The 21,673-nt window shown below is 41.5% G+C and overlaps 1 protein-coding gene across 1 annotated transcript in view; it reads right to left on the bottom strand.

The window, feature by feature from the left end:
- Nucleotides 1-5,345: 5,345 nt before the first annotated feature.
- The window catches only part of slco2b1 (solute carrier organic anion transporter family, member 2B1), a 33,587-nt gene continuing 17,259 nt past the window's right edge, over nt 5,346-21,673 (bottom strand). The window contains exons 9-16 of the mRNA XM_044221242.1: nt 18,999-19,089; nt 18,294-18,458; nt 17,937-18,126; nt 17,284-17,428; nt 14,137-14,297; nt 12,592-12,656; nt 11,660-11,780; nt 5,346-8,704 (exon numbers count right to left, since the gene is read on the bottom strand). Coding sequence (XP_044077177.1) covers nt 8,509-8,704; nt 11,660-11,780; nt 12,592-12,656; nt 14,137-14,297; nt 17,284-17,428; nt 17,937-18,126; nt 18,294-18,458; nt 18,999-19,089 — 1,134 coding nt within the window. The 3' untranslated portion in view covers nt 5,346-8,508. The remainder of the gene's footprint in view (nt 8,705-11,659; nt 11,781-12,591; nt 12,657-14,136; nt 14,298-17,283; nt 17,429-17,936; nt 18,127-18,293; nt 18,459-18,998; nt 19,090-21,673) is intronic.

Genomic DNA, 21,673 nt, shown 5'->3' with positions numbered 1-21,673 from the left:
TTTTAAAGAGGTCAATAACATAATTCACAGAGTCAAGGAGCAGCAGCTTAGCAGTTCGTTTTCTTTTTGATAAATGTGCTGCCCAAAATGCACACCAGCAAAAAGAAATGAAAGGGGAACGATCGGGGCAATGACTGGTCAGCCGAACTTAACAACAGGGAGGGAAGCCGAGCAGGCCGACCACACCGTGGGACCTGCGCTCCCCACCAGCCGAAAACCAAATCCGAAACTAAACAGAAACAAAGCTGCGAAAACAGGATTACCAAACCCATCAGTAAAATGCACAAATGTAGAATACACACTGGACAGTAGTGCGTATTCTATAAACACAATTTCAGACTTTTCAGATTATTCGTTTCTCTGTCAAACTTTACTTTAACGCCTCAAACTGAAGTTATTCTGCAGACAGTTTCTGATCGGTTCTCTGTTCTCTGTGAAACTCTTCTTCCACATTCCCCAAAACACTTTCTGCAGGACAATATTTTGGAACAGTGTGTGTTTTGCAGGTCAACACTGACGCCAAAATGATTTTCCTTACTACTTTTTGACACCTTCCTGTACTGAGTATAAACACATCTTCTACACAAAGTTTACTCAACACAAAGCAAAAACTTTGCTAAAATAAAACTACAAAATGAGCAGAGGGTTTAAATCAGGAAATATCTGCTCAATTAAGTAAACAAGAGTTGTGGATGTATTTTAAAGTAGAGAGACTGTGTGTGTGTGTGTGTGTGTGTGTGTGTGTGTGTGTGTGGTGCTCACATATGGTCTTGGTTTTCCGCAGAACTCAGAGATTCCTGAGGTTTCTGAAACGCTGCCCAGAAGAAAATGAGCTGACAGGGAGGAAAATGGGGGACAAGGGAGATTACGTGGAATCTCAGAGAGGACGCAGGCTCTTTAAACTCCATAATCTATACGAAATATACACATAAATCCTCTTTGCGTCAAAGTATTGCTCTTCCTCAGTAGTGGAAGAAGTATTCCGATTCTTTACTACTTTATTTTACTACCATGGGCCAGACCTGGAAACTCCACGTATCGGTTCCATCTGAGATGGTGAAGGTTCACTGGACCCACGCTGTTCTTCACATTTCAATGAACAAATTGATATATGATAGATCTGTCAAAAGAGTATCTAAATATATTGTATAAGCTGTAATAGATGAGCTCCTTCATGGAGAACAGTGTTAGTAACCTGGATGTAGTGTCAACGTTAGCCCTCAGCAGAATACACTGAGTCGCAATCTCTCTCTGCATCGGACTATAAATACACGTTAAGTGCACAACATGTAATACATGCAAGAGCTATCTTTTCTCAAAAGCATAAGAGAACGGGCCAAAACGGAGTTTTAAAGTGGTCATATTATGCCCATTTTCAGCTTCATCATTTTATTTTGGGGTTGTACCAGAACAGGTTGACATGACTGCACATCTCTGTTTTAGCTCCCGAGTGAGGCGTCGCACTTCTATTCGACCTTTTGTTGGGAGCTGCACATGTGCAGTACCGAGGTAAAAGACTACTGGCCAATCAGAGGCAGAGTAGGGCGGGTCCTGAGAGCCGCGGCAGCCGGTAACTAGACATATGAAGTAATTAAAACAACTTTTAAATGACAGGACTCAGTATCTGCAACGCGAACGTTGTTATCCCCAGTTAAATCAGCAGACAACACATGTAGCATGTAAACAAATGTACACATGCACATAATATCCTTTTGCTAGACAAATACGGCCCTGGCTGTGTAACCAGGGACCAAATACACTGTTGGTTATGACAACGGCCTCCACGTAATAAAGCAACATAAACAGGGTGACGGGGGGAAACTCAAACTTCAGGAGCCTGACGGAGCGCTGACTGGAAGGATCAACTTAAAGAATCAAAATAGTTTTCTATCAGTCGATTAATTGATTAATCATTTCAGCTGCAGCTAGCACATCTAAGTCTATGTGACAAATAAAACCCTTAAAAAAACCAAACGCAAACAAAACACTCACTTCCTCTTATTCTGTGTTTTGGCAGCAGACTGTCCCACGTCTTCGTGATGAAATAGATCCTTTAGACGGAAACACTGTTTCCTGTCTGCGTCTCTCACTTCACTTTACAAGATGATATTATTTATAAATTATTATTCCATCATTATTATTTACAAAAATGATGATGATGATGATGATAGCTGTGTTTAGGATGATGTGGCTAAACATGCAGATGACCTTGAAATGAGTTTCTTTTGTTGAGCCAGACAGGACCAGATATCCTGCTGCACAGACCAAAACAATGCCACTTGAAAACATTACATTCTGTATTACTTCATTGTCCTGTATTTAAGCTGCTGCATTGCTTTGTTTAAAGGTGCAGTCAGCGATTCTAATCCAATACAGTTTTAGTCAAGTCTCCTCTCAGTCCTAGCCGTCCGTTCAGCTGAAGACAAATCTGTTTCTCATTCACAGAGCCAGGGCTGAGTACAAACAGCAAAGTGGCTCATACCGAGCCACACAACGCCACTCCAGCCAATCAGCAACACTCATGCTCGCGCCGGCTACTCTCCTTCTTCCTCGTCCTCTTCCTCGAGGAACGTAGTGACGTGTCGGTCGAGAACGATTCGGCTCTATGAGCTCCCGATCACACCGGGAGATGAAACGCATGACAATGGACAAATGACACTTTTGAACAAAGCAGAAATATTTTGTTTCATAATATATCGTACAAATTTTATTTAAATATACTCTATGTGTCTGTATAGAGTTGTGTAAGTATTTATTAACCATACTCATTTCATTAGTAGGGTGTTATTTTGTTATTCAACACGGATAGTTATTCTCAACATATCCCACTTTTTTACCATCAATATGACTGAATATTTCAATGTATTGCAGATGAAGAGTCTTGCATATTTATTTCTTGCAACAAATAAGAAAGTAACTGAGGCGGCGACCAGCAGAAGTGGCACTGAATGAAGAGCCGGCTCCCTTCAAAGAGCCGTAAGTCCCGTCACTAGAGGAATGGAGCTACACCGTGATAGAAATTAAATATACATAACATCGGAGATATGACTTGCTATGAAAATATTTTCCTTGCTATGGCAGACCTCACATTCTTTCCCTTGGAGTTACTGTGTAACGTTACTTGTCCTGCCTCTGTGCTCGTCTGTGGAATTACACCACAGTAAGAAGAAAATCCTTGTTCTTTTAAAATTCGCAATAAACAGTGTTGCTCCATGTATCACTGACCGTAGAGTACAAGTTACTAGCGATAATGTTACCGATACATAGGCTAAGCTACTCCTTGACTTCGACTTTGGCTTAAATAAGTATTTGGCTTCAGCACCTATTTAAATATTTGTCACACTTGCTACAGTAGCTACAAAAAACATATGCCACCTGTATTTTCACAGCGATAAAAATTGCTTCCCCTTATTGAGGCTAACTTACCCTCGGGCAGCAGACACTCTGGATTTTGCCATATTGCCCAGTTGTTAGTGTCGTTGCCTTGGCGATGTGCGTCCATGAATTTGGGGGGCGAAACTTCTGAAGGAGCACTGGAGGGAGGGGTGAATTTGTTTGGCTGTTGAGTTCAAATATGAACAATCTTTCTCCAAAAATCGCTGACTTTCCCTTTAATTTGTGCATCTATTTCCTTTATTTTATTATAATAGTATTACTTTTTTTTTACTTATACATTGACTTACATTCATTCCCTGGAGACTTACCCTAACCCTAACCTAACCTTACCCTTAAACCAAGTCTTCACCCTAAAATGGAATGATTTACTTTATGGGGACGTGCATTTTGTCCCCATAAGGAAGGCGAGTCCCCACAATGTGACTGTGGAAACAGATTACAGATTCCAGATTTTCTGCCTCCGCCTCAGAACAATGGAGGTGAATGGGATCAGTCATTAGTTTTCAATGGAACGCTTCCTTCAGTGGTAAGTTGTGATGAAAACGCGTGCGTTTACATGCATGCAATAAATCAGGTTAATCGGGAAATCTGTTGTACGTGAGAAAAACCTGATTAGAAACCAGATTATACCAGGTGCAACATCCCCGTTAATTAAATATTTATCTGACACAATGAAATAATAGCTGTAGCCTTGTACATTTGGCACACCTTATTTTTCACGGGCTCAAGGTCTGAAGGTCCTGGTTCAAAACTATGAAGTGGATAAACTTAAATTATTGATCTGACATGATTGAAATATTAACTGGAGTCGAGAGTTCAGCAGAGAAACGCAGTGGAGTTCAGTCAAGAAAGGATCAGATTTTGCTCAGCTTTATTTCAGCCGGAATCAGTGGCCTTGAATGTTTGGTACAAAAGGTAAGTTGTGTAACATCACTGAGTGTCTCACGGTGTTTCACGTGTTGTGGCATCGATGACAGTTTTTGGCATTAAGGGGTGAAATGATGGGTTGGGTCACTTCAGTGCAGCTGAATAAATCTCTAAATGATTGACATTTAAATTCTTATTTGATGCATGTCAGACTGACAGACGTCATCACCGGAGCAGTTAACATGTTTGAGCCTGCAGCAGAAAACAAACAGGAGTGTCTGAGCTCCAACTGCCACGGAGTTGACACGTTTCTACGAACAACGATTTAAAGCTGCTGCCCGGACTTGTCTGTGTGCAGATCATCAGAGCTCAGGAATGTTTTAAATAAATACTGTGACGAAGATTGCAGTTATTTTATTTGGCTCTTAACTTTTAATAAATCTCTTAGTGAGAAGTTTTGCAATTGACAAATTTGTGCATTCATTTGCAAACAGCTTAGTGCAGTGAGGGAGAGATCACCTTAGCTTGAGCAATATAGAACGTAGATAGAAAAATCTTTGGCCAAATAATCCCAAACTCACTACAGGGACATCGTGAATTTGAAGTAAAAAAATAAATGAAAGAATCTACAAAGGGAGGGAGGAGGAGGGAGAAGATCAAACGAACTATTTACATATTTACCAGCTATAACATCCTAATCCAGAGATCCGGAGAGAGAGTGGAGAGGAGAGGAAGAGAGACACTGTTGGCAGAAGAGCCGCAGCATGCATGGGAATGAATTACAATATAATTGAATGTATTTCTCGCCTTTTCGCTGATGATCTGTCGCTTTTTTGAAATAAAGTCGCTAAGAGGGTCTGAAAAGTTGCATAACATAAGACACATGATGTTGAACATGTGATTAACGTTGTGAAATGGTCACAGTTTGGTTAGGTTTAGGGAACAATACTACTTGGTTTTACAGGTGAGGACGGGCTGCATCCAATAGTTGAGTTATTTCAGTCTGGATGAACACAGTTTGTGTTTTCAGGAAGCAAAAAGCATCTGTGCCTTGTTTAAAAACAACAGAATCTGGAAACAGCTGATTTATATCAGAGATTTATTAAATTTCTTAAAATTCACTCAGAGTTTTAGATTTATAAACATTTATCAAACGTAGGAATAACAATAGAGAATTTCACATCAGAAGGTGAAGCAAGACAACCAGAACCGCAGACGCTTTTGACATTAGACTACAGTCCAGTGAATAAGGCAGAAAATCTTAGTTAGCTAATAATTTTAGTTAGCCAGTTTGCTAACTTGAGCCTAACTAAAACAGTAGAATTATGCAAATGCAAATACACAGAGGGTTTACGCTTTATAATACAAATACACTTTTAAATAGCATCACTTGGACCACCGAAGGACCAAAGATGCATTTTTTTATACAATATATGTTGTAATATATGTGTGTAATATAGGTCTTTCTGAACTCCGGGGTTGAGCTGTTCCCTTGGTACTGCACAGTGGCCTTTTAGAAAGTTTCATTCAACACTGAAACATAGTCAACACCATCATATGTCAAAGTATATTAACAAAGAAAAAACTAAAAAATAATGGAGAATGTACAAAACAAAGGAACAAAAACATTTAACAAAAAACTCAAGAATATATACAGTATTTTGATCAAAGTGAGAACACAAAGATGCTACAGACGACAGCAAAAACAAAACTTTTACCTCAGTGAAAAGGTCCAGACTGTTCGATCTGAGTTAAAGCTGCAGTCCATCAGTATAAAGAAATATCAAATAACTCATTTGATGAAAAGAATCTATAAAAAATTGCTTTTATACATTTTCTTTGCTTAAAAAAATACATGTGATTGTAAAGTCTCATCACTGCAGAGGAGGTAATGAAGAAACATAAGAGTTACAGTTACGTACTGAGATTAATGTTTGTGGGTTTTTGTATCGTCTAATTAAAAACAAAACCCCAAATCAAAACACGTCAGATATTTTTTTATTGACATTTAAATGAATTCAAAGAACCAACATGATGGCCAGATGCCAGCCGAGTCATATGACTATTAAAATGTCAACACGTTCAGTTTGCTCTTCAATCTCAGAAAAACATGGATGTAGTGTCTGTGACATCTCCCACGGCTTTCCAAAGCTCTCATGGCTGTATTAAGACATCTGGATACTTTGGTGTTTAGGGTTACAGCTCTTTACAGACCTTTTTATTTTTATTTTTAGGGCATAATCCTGTTAATCAAGATAATCCACAGATTTGTTGTTTCATGTAGGAACTATTGGTAGAAAGACTGCTCACAACTAATCTGTGGATTATCTTGATTAACCGGGTCATGATTTCTGGAAAGAGACGTTGCTGTTGAGTTTTTCAAATGTACGAATCATGAGTAAAAGCCGAGTGCCATATAGTCCCATCATAAAAAAAAAATGCAGACATCTCTACAGCCAATATCTCCAAAACTCAGCAACTCACACCAAAACTATCTAGATGGATAAACAGCTCTACAGGTGAGAGGAATTGATTTTGGGGTGAACTGTCCCTTTAATCCCTCGGCCACCAGGGCACCCCAAGACCTTTTGATGGCTCAATACCATTTCAGAGTAATTTTGATGCTCATAAAAATGTATCCATGCTTTTTATAGCCATTTCTTATTCAATGATTGTCCAGTTAGCAAGTGTGTGAGTCATGTGACCTGCAGTACCGACTGTGGCCACGACACCAAAATCACCTCACAGCTCAGAGCTGTCCCTGAGCCTGGAAACTACTGGAGCCAGAAAGCCTTAATTTGAGCAAAAAGAAGCTAAAGCTAGGTGTAATTAAGGACGTAAGAGAAGGTCGCAAGAGTCTACAGTCATGCTAGTGGCTCTGTGAGGCTGTATTTATGCCACAGTCTTATTAAATCTGAGTAATTATGAGTTTCCGACTTGTAAATAGAGATCATGTCGACATCCAAATCGTAATTACTACTGGGAAACTCAGATTTTTCTCAAACTGCAGAAATATCTGACTCGTCACTTAATAATACCCGAAAACCAAACAAATATGGATGCCTAACACCAGCCAAAGTCTATCATTTAATGTAATCAAACCCAGACTAAGAGTAGCTAAACCCCTAAACCACTTTTTTCGGCTGAAAACCACTGTATATGGGTATTTAGTAGTGTTGCTGATGGATTCAGGCCCAAATCTTGACATTTTAGTGCAAAGTATTTGAATTCTACATATTGTGTTATAAGTATGCATAGCGACTGCCCTGCACAGGCTGAAACCCAGCTATTGCAATTGATGAACGGCGCTAGATGACAAATCAGAGGATCACCAAAGTAATAATAATAATAATAATCTCAAAATAGTTTAAAATTTCAGCCTGGACCAAAGTAGCGGCAGACATTGCTATCTCTAGAGCCAAGCAGCTAGCATTTCACAGCTAATTGGGAGTTTTCACATTCACTGCAATACAGTCAGAGTTTTCTTTGAGCGGATCCTAGTGGTCATTAAAGGAACTGCAGCTTATTAAACGTCAGCACCAGATTCAACATTTGGTTGGGCTCACTACATCATATAAAAACAGTGTATACATCATATAAGTCACAATATATGGATCAGCTTATGTTATGCCACTTTATACTTCTACTCCACCACTTTTAGAGGCAAATATTGGACTTTTTACTCCTCTACATTTGTCTGACAGATTTAGTTACTAGTTACTTGCAGATTCAGATTATTAGCACAAATTATAATCAACAAAGTTATGTATTAAGATGATTATTGTGATGATCATTATAGATTAAGCTACCTAGCAGTATATAAAGTAATTAAAATACTTTCACCAGAATGCATGAAAAATATAATCCAATTATATATCATATTGATTGTTTTGAAACGGACTGGGTACTTTAAGTCCATTTGAAGCCAATAGGAGTATTTCTACACTGTGGTATTGCTACTTTTTAAGTTAAAAAATACTTCTTCCAACACTGGAAATGTTAGCAGAGCATTTAAAGTATGGATGTAATAAAATATGATATCAAAAAGTATCTTAGCCTTGTTATGCAGGCTGACTGGTCCTTTACATGGAAGGCAGGAGAAACACTCAGCACACACTGAGTGACTCGCAGCAGTGTGGCAGCTTCCATGTTCCTTTCCGACCATCTTAGCCTACTTTCTGAACTCTTCCTTTTTCTCCTTCAGCCTCTGCGTCTTTCTGTCCTGCGTCCGCTTGTTGTGTTTTTTCAGGTCTTGATGCCCTTCAGTTCTTTTTCTTTGGACGAAGCGTTCTCCTGGGTTTTCTGCTCATTCACCAGCTCGTACCCTCCTTTACTTTCCAGCTGTGGTTCCTGACGTCTGGCCCTCCTGCGCAGGACCACGATGGTCAACAGGAAGCAGAGCAGTCCCCCGCACACAAAAACCACCTGCAGACCCAGAAACCTGCACACACAAACACACAGGTGGTCATGGTCATTTTTCACAGATGTATCACAACATCTTCAACAGCTGCTGCTAGATACAGTAGCCTTCCTCATGAGAAAATGCATATTTGCTTAAATGCTGTTTTATGTTTTTTACTTTTTAATTCATTGATATTTGCATGTTGAATAGTTTCATACAACCGCCTTCTACTTTAAATATTGTTTGTTTATCTAAACTTTATTGTTTGTTCATATGATTCAGTTTTCTAGTTTTTTTTTTGGTTGGTCAGACATTGGATGCCTGCATCTTGATAAATGGCTGATGGACTGTGAAAAAAACAGGGACAATGATGGGAATAAGTCCAGGACTTCATTGTTCTGTCCCTGACAAAGTCTGATATGCTGGATTTCATAAATATATTACAATGTTGTCAATAAACCAAATCAAGAAGTAGAAAAAGGCCACAAACTAGATTCTAATAGTTTAAAGTAACAAATTTGACCTGCTTGGTCACATCAACACGACAGACCCCAGACTCACAGCGAACATGTTGATTTGTCAAATAAAGCTAATCCGTTTAAGGCCTTTTAACACTGTGTAATTTTGGTCTGTTCAAAGTTGTGAGAGAAACAGGAAATCTTTGATTGTCTAACCAGGCCTTCAAAAGAAAGGTTCTTCTTTGAACTACTGTCTTAAAATAATTAAAGCCCTATTTGGACAAGATGAACATCACAGGGGGAGGTGGGGGAGGAAACCTTCTCTGTGATTTAACTCCTCGTTCAGGATGACATGTTAACCCTGGTGACAGGACAGGAGCTGGTCTGTAACAGACAGTCAGCAGGACAGAAACTAAAGAGAGACTAAAGCCTCCTCTGGGGGTCCCGGAGAGCTGAAGGGGAGGCAAAGATACTGCAGGAGGTGGATTTGAGACAAAAATCTCTCCTTCTCAGAGTCATAACTCAGTCAGATCTGAACTTACTGACACATATTGAATCATTCACTGTGACTCACACTTCCAGAGGAGATCAGTATCTCTGATGTCTGTCCAGAATAAACCTCCAGAAATCCACTTAGACACCAGAGAAAAAAAGCTGCTGCAGCACCTGCCTGAGAATCCTGCTGTTTTTAAGTTTCCTTCAATCTCACAGTGATCCAGAGACAGCTGTCTGTCCGTCCACGGGTCCACTGCAGACAGGAGCTGCTGACAGCTGCTTCAGCTGTTCTAATGGGACAGTTTGACTAAATGTGAACAAATAAAGGCCAATGCGGGTGAAAAATTTGCCACATATGCACTCCAGATGGGATGAAAATCACTGACCAGCACAGGTACAGTGGTGTGAAAAAGTGGTTGCCCCCTTCCTGATTTCTTATTTTTTTGCATGTTTGTCACACTTAAATGTTTCAGATCATCAAACAAATTTAAATATTAGTCAAAGATAACACAAGTAAACACAAAATGCAGCTGTGTTACTTTTACGCCAAATATAATGGGACACACACCCTCCAAAAAGTTCTACGTTTGTCTCTTCAGTCCACAGAGTATTTTCCCAAAGGTCTTGGGGATCATCAAGATGTTTTCTGGCAAAGATGAGACGAGGCTTAATGTTCTTTTTGCTCAGCAGTGGTTTTCGTCTTGGAGCTCTGCCATGCAGGCCATTTTTGCCCAGTCTCTTTCTTATGGTGGAGTCATGAACACTGACCTTAACTGAGGCAAGTGAGGCCTGCAGTTCTTTGGATGTTGTGGGGTCTTTTGTGACCTCTTGGATGAGTCGTCGCTGCGCTCTTGGGGTAATTTTGGTCGGCCGGCCACTCCTGGGAAGGTTCGCCACTGTTCCATGTTTTCGCTATTTGTGGATAATGGCTCTCACTATGGTTCGCTGGAGTCCCAAAGCTTTAGAAATGGCTTTTCCAGTCTGAAAGATCTCAATTACTTTCTTTCCCATTTGTTCCTGAATTTCTTTGGATCTCGGCATGATGTCTAGCTTTGGAAGGTCTTTTGGTCTACTTCACTTTGTCAGGCAGGTCCTATTTAAGTGATTTCTTGATTGAGAACAGGTGTGGCAGTAATCAGGCCTGGGTGAGTCTAGAGAAATTGAACTCAGGTGTGATAAACCACAGTTAAGTTTTGTTTTAACAGGTGGGGCAATCACTTTTTCACACAGGGCCATGTAGATTTGGATTTTGTTTTCCCTTAATAATAACAACCTTCATTTAAAAGCATTTCAGAAAAAGAACATCATACCAACAGTAAAATATGGTGGTGGTAGTGTGATGGTCTGGGTCTGTTTTGCTGCTTCAGGACCTGGAAGACTTGCTGTGATAAATGGAACCATGAATTCTGCCGTCTACCAAAAACTCCTGAAGGAGAACGTCCGGCCATCTGTTCGTGACCTCAAGCTGAAGCGAACTTGGGTTCTGCAGCAGGACAATGATCCAAAACACACCAGCAAGTCCACCTCTGAATGGCTGAAGAAGAACAAAATGGAGACTTTGGAGCGGCCTAGTCAAAGTCCTGTCCTGAATCCTATTGAGATGTGTTAGCATGACCTTAAAAAGGCAGTTCATGCTCGAAAACCCTCCAATGTGGCTGAATTACAACAATTCTGCAAAGATGAGTGGGCCAAAATTCCTCCACAGCGCTGTGAAAGACTCACTGCAAGTTATCGCAAACACTTGATTGCAGTTGTTGCTGCTAAGGGTGGAGCAACCAGTTTTTAGGTTTAGGGGGCAATTACTATTTCACACAGGGCCATGTAGGTTTGGATTTTGTTTTCCCTTAATAATAACAAACTTCATTTAAAAACTGCATTTTGTGTTTACTTGTGTTATCTACCAGAGACATAACTCTAGTCCGAATGGAGCTTTCGATGTGTTTAAATCTGCAGTGTTTGATTGGTGTGACACATGGTCCACCTGTGATCAGTGTCATGGAGCGTTCACAGTTAAAGGTGAATCCATATCAAAACAACTAACCTCTGTCTGAAGGCGTCCAGGTTGTAATAGTGACAGGAGGTCTGCTTGTCGCACTTTTTACCCCACAGGATGCAGGTGGTGTCGATGACACTGCCGTACAACACCGGGCCGGGCATGAACGCTGCACACACACACACACACACACACACACGGATTTATAATGGATGAAAGGATGATGGATATTTCCTAAGCCAGAAGTAACCAACATCATTTGGGGTTAGTCTTCTGAGTACTGTGAATGTTAGTCGATGAGAAGAGTCTTTGTCGACCACGTTAACATTAGTCGGGTAGTCAACCCTCAAACTCCATTTGGGAGCTGCACCTTTTCAACTGTCAGGGGATAGTTGCACCATGGACCGTTTCTCTTATAACACAGGAAGTCACCTACCGGTGCACTACTGCTAACTGTACTAGCTGCTAGCTAGTTACCTAAGTTAGCGATCACATTAGCTGACTCTACCCGGACTGGGAGCATTGGGGGAGTATTGGTGTTTGTTTACATCACTAGCACCGGAGCTTTGGACTGCTGGGAGGAGGAGGTTTTCAGGACCGGGGTGGGGGTTGTTGTTGGGGACCGGGGCTATGAATGAGCACCAGAACCAGAGCCAGGCGAGCGGGCAACGGAACACGGCTCAGCAGCCTCCCAGTGAACACGGCCGGACCGAGACCGAACACAGCCTTACTAACATTTAATAAAACATGAGCATTTCTCTAATATCTCTCTTTCTCTCTAAACACTGCAGAGCTGATCTCTTTTTGCATATTAGCATTCATGATGATGATGCGATTTCCCCTTAAAATCCCCCTAAAATTTGATAATGCATTCTAAATATTAAATATAAACATTTAACTACTATATTGGTCAATTGAAAGACTGATGACGGAAGAGAAACAGAAGAATCAGAAACACAGATATCGTCTTGTTGACTCACCGAGCACTCTGAACAGCATGTACTGAACTCCCACTGCAAAAGACTTGTCCTCTGTGGGCACCGTCCTGCAGCAGAGACACAAACATCACATTCATGATGAAGATGAAGATGAAGTTTAATTTGACTTTCAGCCAGAGCATGTGCATTCATCCTTGTTTGTTTGGCTGACATGCTGAAACACAGCAGAAGGAATGTGGATGACTGGATGATTAATGCAATGACAGATGTTATGATAACATGGTAAAAGCATGTCTGACTTTGCATTATTTCAATCCCTGTTTCTGTTGTTGTTTCCTTTGTTCTGGTTCAGAACAACTGTGAGGTGCCCCTTCAAGCGGGTGGGGGATCGTTGGGGAGGGAGATGTGAGGCAAAGATACTGTGTGAGGTGAAAGGGTTTGTCCCTTCAGACACACAGACATGCTACATATTTTCAGATTCAGTGTGACCGAGACTTTCCAGGATATCATGTCTGATGTTCATCGAGCCATAAAGCCATAAATCTGCTTAGAAATCAGAAAAAAGACGCTGCAGAACTTGCCTGAGAATCATCCCGTTTTTAAGTATTCTTCAGTATCAAAGTACACAGTAGCAGCTGTCTGTACATCCATCATTGCAAACAGGAGCTGCTAGTAGTGAATTCAGCATGACTTTAATGGTGCCAATGTGCCAAAATGTAAATAAATGTAGGCTAACAATGAGGCTCAAGTTGTAGCTCACAGCATGACATGTTTTGTTGTGTCAGCTTTGTACTCATTTCATATTTAATGTATGTTGTCAAATACTTTACAGTAAGTGGCTGTGTGAAGTAAGGCTGCAATGAATGATTATTTCCATTATTGATTATTTTCTCCTTTTGTCTATTATTTGATATCTATTTCCAATAGGAAATCTCAGGCTGAAGGCTGGAATAAAATATTAATCTGGGGTGAGAAACAATAAAAGGCTCTCGTCTGTTCTGACTTCTTTGAGGCAAAACCCTCCCCTTTCTGACCCCTCCTGCCTTAACTTTCACACAACCTCAAATGGAGCAAGAGCTCTTTCACAACCATGTGGAATGCATTTTAATGTTTTGCAGCTGTGAGCAGCACATTCGAAATGCAGGCAGACTTTTTTAATGGACTTTCCAGGCTGACCAGACCACAGACCAGCGTTATCACAGTGGATGTACCTCCACTGAAGCCCCCTCCTCACTGTGTGATGACAGTGGTTATGCCATGTCACAGTTTACGAGATGGTCTGATAAAGTCTTGGTCTCAGTCCATGTCAGACTATTACTCCAACTAACGGAGGCCTACAGAGAGTTCCTTGGACTTCATGGTTCGGTTTCTGGTTCACTGTGAGCTGTGTGCCTTCCTAAATCCTGTCCAACCAACTGAATTTGCCGCAGGTGGACTCTGATCACTTTCTACAGATCTTTAGAAGTATCTCCAGAATCATCTGATCGAAATGACATATCGAATAAATAAGATGTTTATGTGCAGTAAATAAATTAAAATAAATAACTCATAATTTACAGACCCATTTTTATTCTCATGCTTTCATACCTGAGTATCATCATGTAGGAGGGGGTCTGTGAGAAGGAGGCGACGAAGCTGGTGAGGCCGAGCAGAGCAACGAAGGGGAGGAGGAGGTGGGAGCATCCGCTGCCGCAGGTCCCAGGAGAGGCGAAGCCGAGACCGCCGACACACCGACACTCAGTGTAGTTCTACACAAACAGACACACTGTCAGGATACAGGCGGGGAGAGCGCCCCCTACAGGCTGCAGCGCTCATTACAGCCACAATGTGAACAAACAACATCCTGATGATTTCTCTCTTCTTAGACTCTCACCAGCAGTGGAGCTAAACATGTAAAGTTTGTCCTGAGGGTGGCGCTAGAGGAAAGGTCATAAAAATCTAACTGGTTCGTCCTCTGGAATGATCAGGACATTCAGTTAAAATTCAGCCAGCAGTTGTTGAGATATCCGTCTCTGGACCGAAGGACGGACAAACACTTTAAAGAAGAAGTTAATCAGAATAATGTTACCTGCTGTTTCACCAATGAAGAACATGAGGGACTGCAAATAAAGTTGATGGTGTTTATTGATTAGGTGCAAATTTTAGATGTGGCATGAATGATTACCCTGACGCACCAGATGGTTTGTTACACACAACCGTCTGAGAAGTCGTTCCAAACTGTTTGGAAAAGGGCGTGCACTTTCAAAAAAAAAAAAAATACTTGGCAGGTGATTGGATGAACCATCTGTCTATCACTAACTTCAACCAATCAGGTCAACGAACCATATGATGTAGTAGGAGAGCCGAAGCCAGTCGGGAGAAGAGCGAAAACATCTTTTCCATCGAGAAAAGCCTTCAGTGCTGTTCTTTGCTCTTCATTCATTAAAGAAACATCTACAGTTCTGAATTAACGGATGCTATAGCAGCATCTACGCGAACCTCTTGAGGAGCCGCCATTGTTGTTTTCGAAAGAACAGTCGCTTTGCTTCTCGTTGTCATGACACCTAAACCACTCCCGCGGCTGCCAGCAGTTCATAGGACGCCGATTGGTCCGAACCATTGTGGTTCAGCCACAAGCGCATAACTTGACGCCTGGCAAGAATCGGCAGAAGATTCATCCGCAACTGTTTTGATAATTAAATGATCGTTTCAGTTAATTTTCAAGCAAAATGCCAAAACATTCTCTGTTTTCAGGTCCTGAACTATGAGTTTGAACTGTCTGAACGCACCTTCATAGTGTGTTTGATAAGGAGAATTCAGCTGTGGTTTATAGTTTCAAGCTGCAATAAAATGAAGAAAGTATTTTGTATTTTTGTCATTTTTCTATCTGATACTAAATATTTGTTTCCTTTCTGATGTTGGTGAACTGATGAACCTGTTAGCAGAAGTTCTGTGTAAACAATTCATGACACAGTCTGTGGGTGAGGAGTGAGTAATCAGTCACTTCTCGGATGTATTTGCTGTCCTTTATCCTTCCTCATTTCCTCAAACTTCACTTTTATGTTTCCAAGAAAGCTGCATGGGGAGACTGAAACATGCTGGAGAGAGAGAAAGTGAACCCAGCCCAGTAAAGTCACTTCTTTTGAAAAACTCCATCCATCCTGGTCTCTTTTCAGTTTAAGTACAAACTGTCTATCAGTATCATTATTGAATGTCGTAATTACAAAAAAACCCTTTACTTAGATCAAACAGCAGCTGCAAACATCTGGACAGAAAACCAAAGTCTAAATTCCAATTTGTACTTTCAGTTTCATCTTTACAAATGTAGGATTACTGCCAACATGACAATGAAAATCCGATGCCACTGAGAAATCCTTTTCAGTGTGTCATATCAGAACACATGAAGATTATGAAACTGTGAGAGGAAGTTACTTTTCAGTTTCACTTTTACATTCAAATCATTTCCTGAATTTAACTAATTTGTAATTCAAATGAAATGGAAACAGCCTCCTTCATGGCCATAATGGTGGGATTCTTCTAGGCCTCTTTTGTGAAATCTGTCTGTCAATCATTAAAACCACCAGACATGATTGACAAGCTAAAATGCACCAATCAGAGGACACCATGCCAATGCTTTGGTTTGTGGCCAGAGCTGCCTGAAAATAAAGGCCTGGTTCTCTGTGTGTTACTCTCAACACTTGCAGATACTCTTGCTTCCCAGAGCGTGAATCCTACGATGATGATTTAAGGGACCCCAAATATTTCCCCCAGCGCCACCATCGGGCCAAATTGTCCACATGTACAAAAGACATGTGAAAAGCCTAATGGACAGAATGTCATGAAAGCACATTCCTGCTCCCCAGTGGCCCGTTTAGATTTTACAGTCGCAGTGAAACAGCAGTCTGAGCACCTTTAGCTTCTGTAATGTGAAACCGAATGTGTGGGTGGGGTATAATTACGAGAGGGTTTAATTAAATCGTTCAGGGACTTGATATGATTGCTAGAGTGGTATAAAGTAGTTAAAACTGGCTCCATCTCGAGCAGCTACAACAGTAAAACGCTGCTCTAACGTTGATGCTTCAGTGTTAATAATCTAATAATGTCGGACAGAATCAGAAATCAGTCCCAGGAGACATTTTACTGCCGAACCAGTACTTTTACTGCATGAGGATGATAATACTTGTGTACTTTTACTTAAGTAGGATTTTAAAAGCAGGACTTTTACTTGGTATTTTTATATTGTTGTAATGCTACTTTTACTTAAGTAAAGGACGTAAATACTTCTTCCAGCACTGCGTTTATCTATGTAAAGTGAACCCCAGCTTCCACCAGCAGCTTTCAGTCCCTCCACTAACTGAGGGCTACAGAGAGAGTTTTGTTTGGCTTCTACGTTTGTTTCTGCGTGCATTTTAATGCTGTGTGTTTTCACTCAAGACCACTTCCACAGAAATCGCTGTTGGGGGAACATCGGTATGAAACAAAAGAGCATTCGCCAAAAGACAAGATGTGATGTCATCCACTTCACCAAGAGTCATGAGCACCCAGAGAGTAAACGGGAACTGGCAGCACACAATTACAGAGCGGACTGTTGCTGCAACCTCATGAAATTTAATTCAAAGCATCAAGTAGTTTAACAGTGAATCTGAAATTATTTTTACAAAGTGCTGCATTAGTCCAAATATGTGATAAGAGGATGTTTCAAAAGGTGAAAATGTGCACGACAATGTCAAAGTAAAATGAGAAAATAATTCTTACTATAGCTTTGTTGGAGGTATCTGTCTCTACGGCACTACAGCCGGCGTGGCAGGGAGACTGGAACTCCACGCCGTTCGAACCACAAACCGGGTTAAATGCCTCGTTAGGACACCGACAGCCATCGCTGCACGACAACGCATCAGGGCTGAAAACACACACACACACACACACACACACACACACACACACGGTATTAAACTTTTAAGTTTTGATCATTGTGCACTTTTACATTGTTCTTGTGGCAGAAAAGTGGTAAAAACAATGTTTTGTTCAGTTTAGCTCAGTTTCACTCATTCGCTGGCCTTCCTGACCTCGGTTGGAGAAGGGTTCAAAACCAAAGTCAGGATGTTCATTCTGTGCTGCAGGCTAACTGCACCTCCTCAAAAATGGCTAAAAAATGTCCGTCAGTGGTGAAATTAGCTACATTTATATAGAACTTTTATCCAAAGCGCTTCACAAGGATTTTACCACTCATTCATTCACACACTCGCCCAAGCACACTTCGACATGTGGACAGGAGGAGGCGGGGATCGAACCGCCAACCCTGTGATCAGTGGACAACCCGCTCAACCTCCTGCTGTTAGTGGTGAAATGAGTTCCCCAGGCCTCTGTAGCCCGTGTAGCTGGTGCATGTAAACTGACGGTGTGGCTACCTGTAAGGAAAGACCCCAGCGACCTTCTGGGTGGGACAGCCAATGAGCAACAGCGGCGTGGAGGAGAACATGCAGAACAGGATGGCAGCGGAGCACAACTTGCTGGCACCGCTGACCGAAATATTCAACCTCCGCATCAGAGCTCCGCCCAGGACGGTGCCCAGCACTGCCAGTGGGATGCAAACTCCTCCTGAAAGAAAGAAATCCGGAGGACAAAAACGTCAGTTTGATCCCAACTTTCCTGTGTTAACTTGGTATAACTTCGGTTTGATACTATAGACTTCTGCTTTAACACATATGATAAATTCATGCACGCTTCAGGGGGGGTGAACTCCACAAACCCGTGTGCACTCTCACCTATCATCATGGTGGAAAGGGAGACAGTCTGGCTGAACTGTCTCTCAATGAACTTGGCCATAAAGGTGGCGAGGCCGGCCAGCAGCGCCGCCAGGTTGACCTGCGCCAGAACCACCAGCAGGTAGATGGGGCTCTGCAGTGTTCGCAGAGCGATGCGAGGAAAACCTGAGGGACAGTGGTGGACAGTAAGGCTGATGAGGTCTGACGGAGACAGTTCACCCAAAAATATCCAGTACTTCTGGATATCTCAGAATCTCACCAAAATACAAAGATTCAAAGAATTCAAATACAATCAACTAATTTAGTTCACGGTGCTCACATAATTCTCAAATCATTTCATAGTTACACTGGACGACCTACAGATCTCTGTGTGAAACGTTTCGTCCTGGAAAGTGATGTTGCTGTTGAGTTTTTTAAATGTATTGTTCCCGCTGTGAGCACCACAAAAATAAAATTTAAACCGCACGCACGGACGGCGCCAGTGGTAAGTGATCTTTTAACTCCCAACTGACGATGAAATGACATCAAAGGCGTTATAATGTTCCCTTTATTAGCAGAAATCTTAAAATACAGATGTCAAAGCTGCTGTGGAGTCTTGCTTTGGTTTTAGCTCTTGGGTAGTCACAGTGTCGATGTTGCTGTCCTTTAGTTGCCTCCGCTGCAGCCTCACCAGACAGGAAACACAAGGGAAAAGAAGACTCTTACTTTTGAGGAACTGAAGGAGAGACACTTCCTGGAGCGGGTCGATCTGCTGCTGCTTAGTGTCCGGCCTGGACTCGACATCGTCTGCGTCGTCCTGGACAAATATGGAAGCAGAACATCACATGCTGGAACTGTTTTTTCACTGCAGGTTTCAAAACCACTTAGTCTGCAGTCACTCTACTTTTAGGGAGTCTGCTGGGGCCCAGCAAGCCACAGAGGTTTACATTCACCGCTCTGTAAGACATTTTAGAGAAACGTGCCCTCCGAATGCCATGTGAGTGCTCTGAACTGCTGTGGCAGCAGACACTGCAGTTACTAATGGAACAAGGATGAATCTAGTCTACAACAGTAAAGCCAGTTGGATAAAGCTGATAAACATCCACATGATTATAAAAGTTGACCAAAGACATGAGATCAAAATGATCGCAGGTAGAGGAGGTCAGAGAGCAACAAAGTATTATCAGGCTTCCCTTTTGGTTTATTGCTTGGATTTAAACCTCTGATAGTCATAAACACAGGGTGCGAACTACAGGGGTGCTGCCCTCAATAAGACACGAGTTAGCCTGTAAACACCGTTTGTGAATTTTGGTTTTTTTTTTTGGGGGGGGTGCGGGCTCTAAAATATTGACAATGTGCTGTTTTTGCCATGCTTTTCTGTATCTTCATGAAGGTGATTCATCACTAATTAACTCTAATAAAGATACCGGCATGCATGCTTTTCTCAATTTTCGCAATAATCATAAACTTCACTAACTCAAAGATCAAAAACAAACCGCCTCTGTGGTGGCTTCGGTTTTAAGGTCAGGGCTGTTAACTAGTTAACCAGTTAACTATTCCTTGTACGCAGCCTGGACTGATTTTGTTGGGCTTTACAGTGCTCGTGCATGTGTGTGTTGTTGTAGGTTGGTTTGTTGATACATGACCCTCGCATTTGATTAATTGTGTTCTCATCTGTATGTGATGGGTATTCTTTAACCGTTGTTTATGGTCCATCTGTTATGGTGTGTCGAGCAGGAAAGCAGGAGCAGGACCCAAAATGCAGACTAGGAGGCAGAGCAGGTGCAGACAGCTGATTTAATGAAGTTCACAAATGCTCACAGGAATTAAGGCAGGGAGAGATGAACCAACCAGGAGAGCAGTCTGAACAGGCAATAGAGTCCGAAGGGAGAAGACAAAATCCACAAGACATGAAAAAGGTCCAAGAAAACCCGAGGAACAAAGGCCAGGACGCTTGACACAAGAAACAACGACAAACTGACAACTGAACAAAGGAAGGACACAGACTTAAATACACTTAGGTTAGGGAGACAACGAGACACAGGTGAAAACAATCAAAGGAAGCAAAACCAAAAGACACGTGAGGGAAGGAGACTATTTCAAAATAAAACAGGAAATAACAGAACACAAAACCATCATCAACATCACTCTGCAGAGTATACTGTGCCCTGCTATAGTTGGCCGTATTGTATCATACTTGTTTGATTTGAATACCTGTGTTGAGGTTTGATGTGGTTGATTTCTATATTTCAGATGACACAGAGCAAGTAGGCCTACATGCTTGCAGCTATGAATGTTGCTTTGCAACAAGCGTCACAGTCAGTCAGCAGAAGCTGCTGAGCTGTGAGATCGGCTGTATTAAGTGATGACAGAGAAGGCGAGAAGCAACTAAAGCAGCCACAAAGCTTCACTTACCATCTAAATGAGCTGCAAATGTGTATTTCTGCTTGTAAAAAACGAGAAATGTCGGCAAAACAACACGTAGAACAGCCGCTCTGCTTCTGAAACATTTCCTGTGGACACTGAAACCGTGACAGAGCCGTGACTTCTGAAACATACTATCAGTTCAAATTAACGTATTTAGTTTTTTTAAATTAGCAGATATTATCTTTAAAGGTCCAGTATGTAGGTTTTAATGGGATCTAGCGGTTTGCAACCATTTGAATACCGTTCGCCTCACCCTCCCCTTCCGAGCATGTAGGAGTTATCAGATGGTCTGTGTTATTTAAACCAGTAATGCTGCTCTGAGCAACCTGTTTCAGTTTGTGGAGGAGTGTTGGTTCTGTCACAAAAAACTGGTGCCAACAGGATGCTCAACCCGGTGTTCCATCTGATATGACTCTCTGGGTTGAAACACACACACACACACACACACAGCAGCCAAAATAATCAGCAGAGCCAAAGTCCACAGATGAGTGAAGCCAAACCTCTGAGTCCTTTCGATTCTTTAATCATTTCCCATGACAGAGTTTTACTTGAGAACTACTCCACAATCAAAACAAAACTCACACAAGCTAAGCTTTATGCAAGTTAACTGAACACTCGTTAGACTCCATTTAGATCATTACATGGTTTTTGTAAAATGAAAGCAAGTAAAGCACATTCAACCCCCTGGGACAAAAACAGCCAAAGAGAAGAAAACATTTGTGGAATCTGGAGACTTTCTCCTTATCTGACGAAAAGGCAGGAATCAAAATTCCATTGTGTCGAGTTTTATCTGAAAATCAGAAATATGTAGCGGCTGTAAGGTTGGACAGTTAACCCTATCAGTTCCCACGGTTAACTGTCCAACCAGGCCTAATTGTTTTGCATATTGATTTAAGTAACGGTTTAGTCTCCAGGTCATTTCTTGTTTCTGCCCCTGTCTTGATACAACGTACATACGAGTAGATGTATGTTTG

The sequence above is a fragment of the Siniperca chuatsi genome, linkage group LG14, assembly GCF_020085105.1.
Source record: "Siniperca chuatsi isolate FFG_IHB_CAS linkage group LG14, ASM2008510v1, whole genome shotgun sequence".
Classification (NCBI taxonomy): Eukaryota; Metazoa; Chordata; class Actinopteri; order Centrarchiformes; family Sinipercidae; genus Siniperca; species Siniperca chuatsi.
This window is presented reverse-complemented; position numbering and strand designations above follow the sequence as displayed.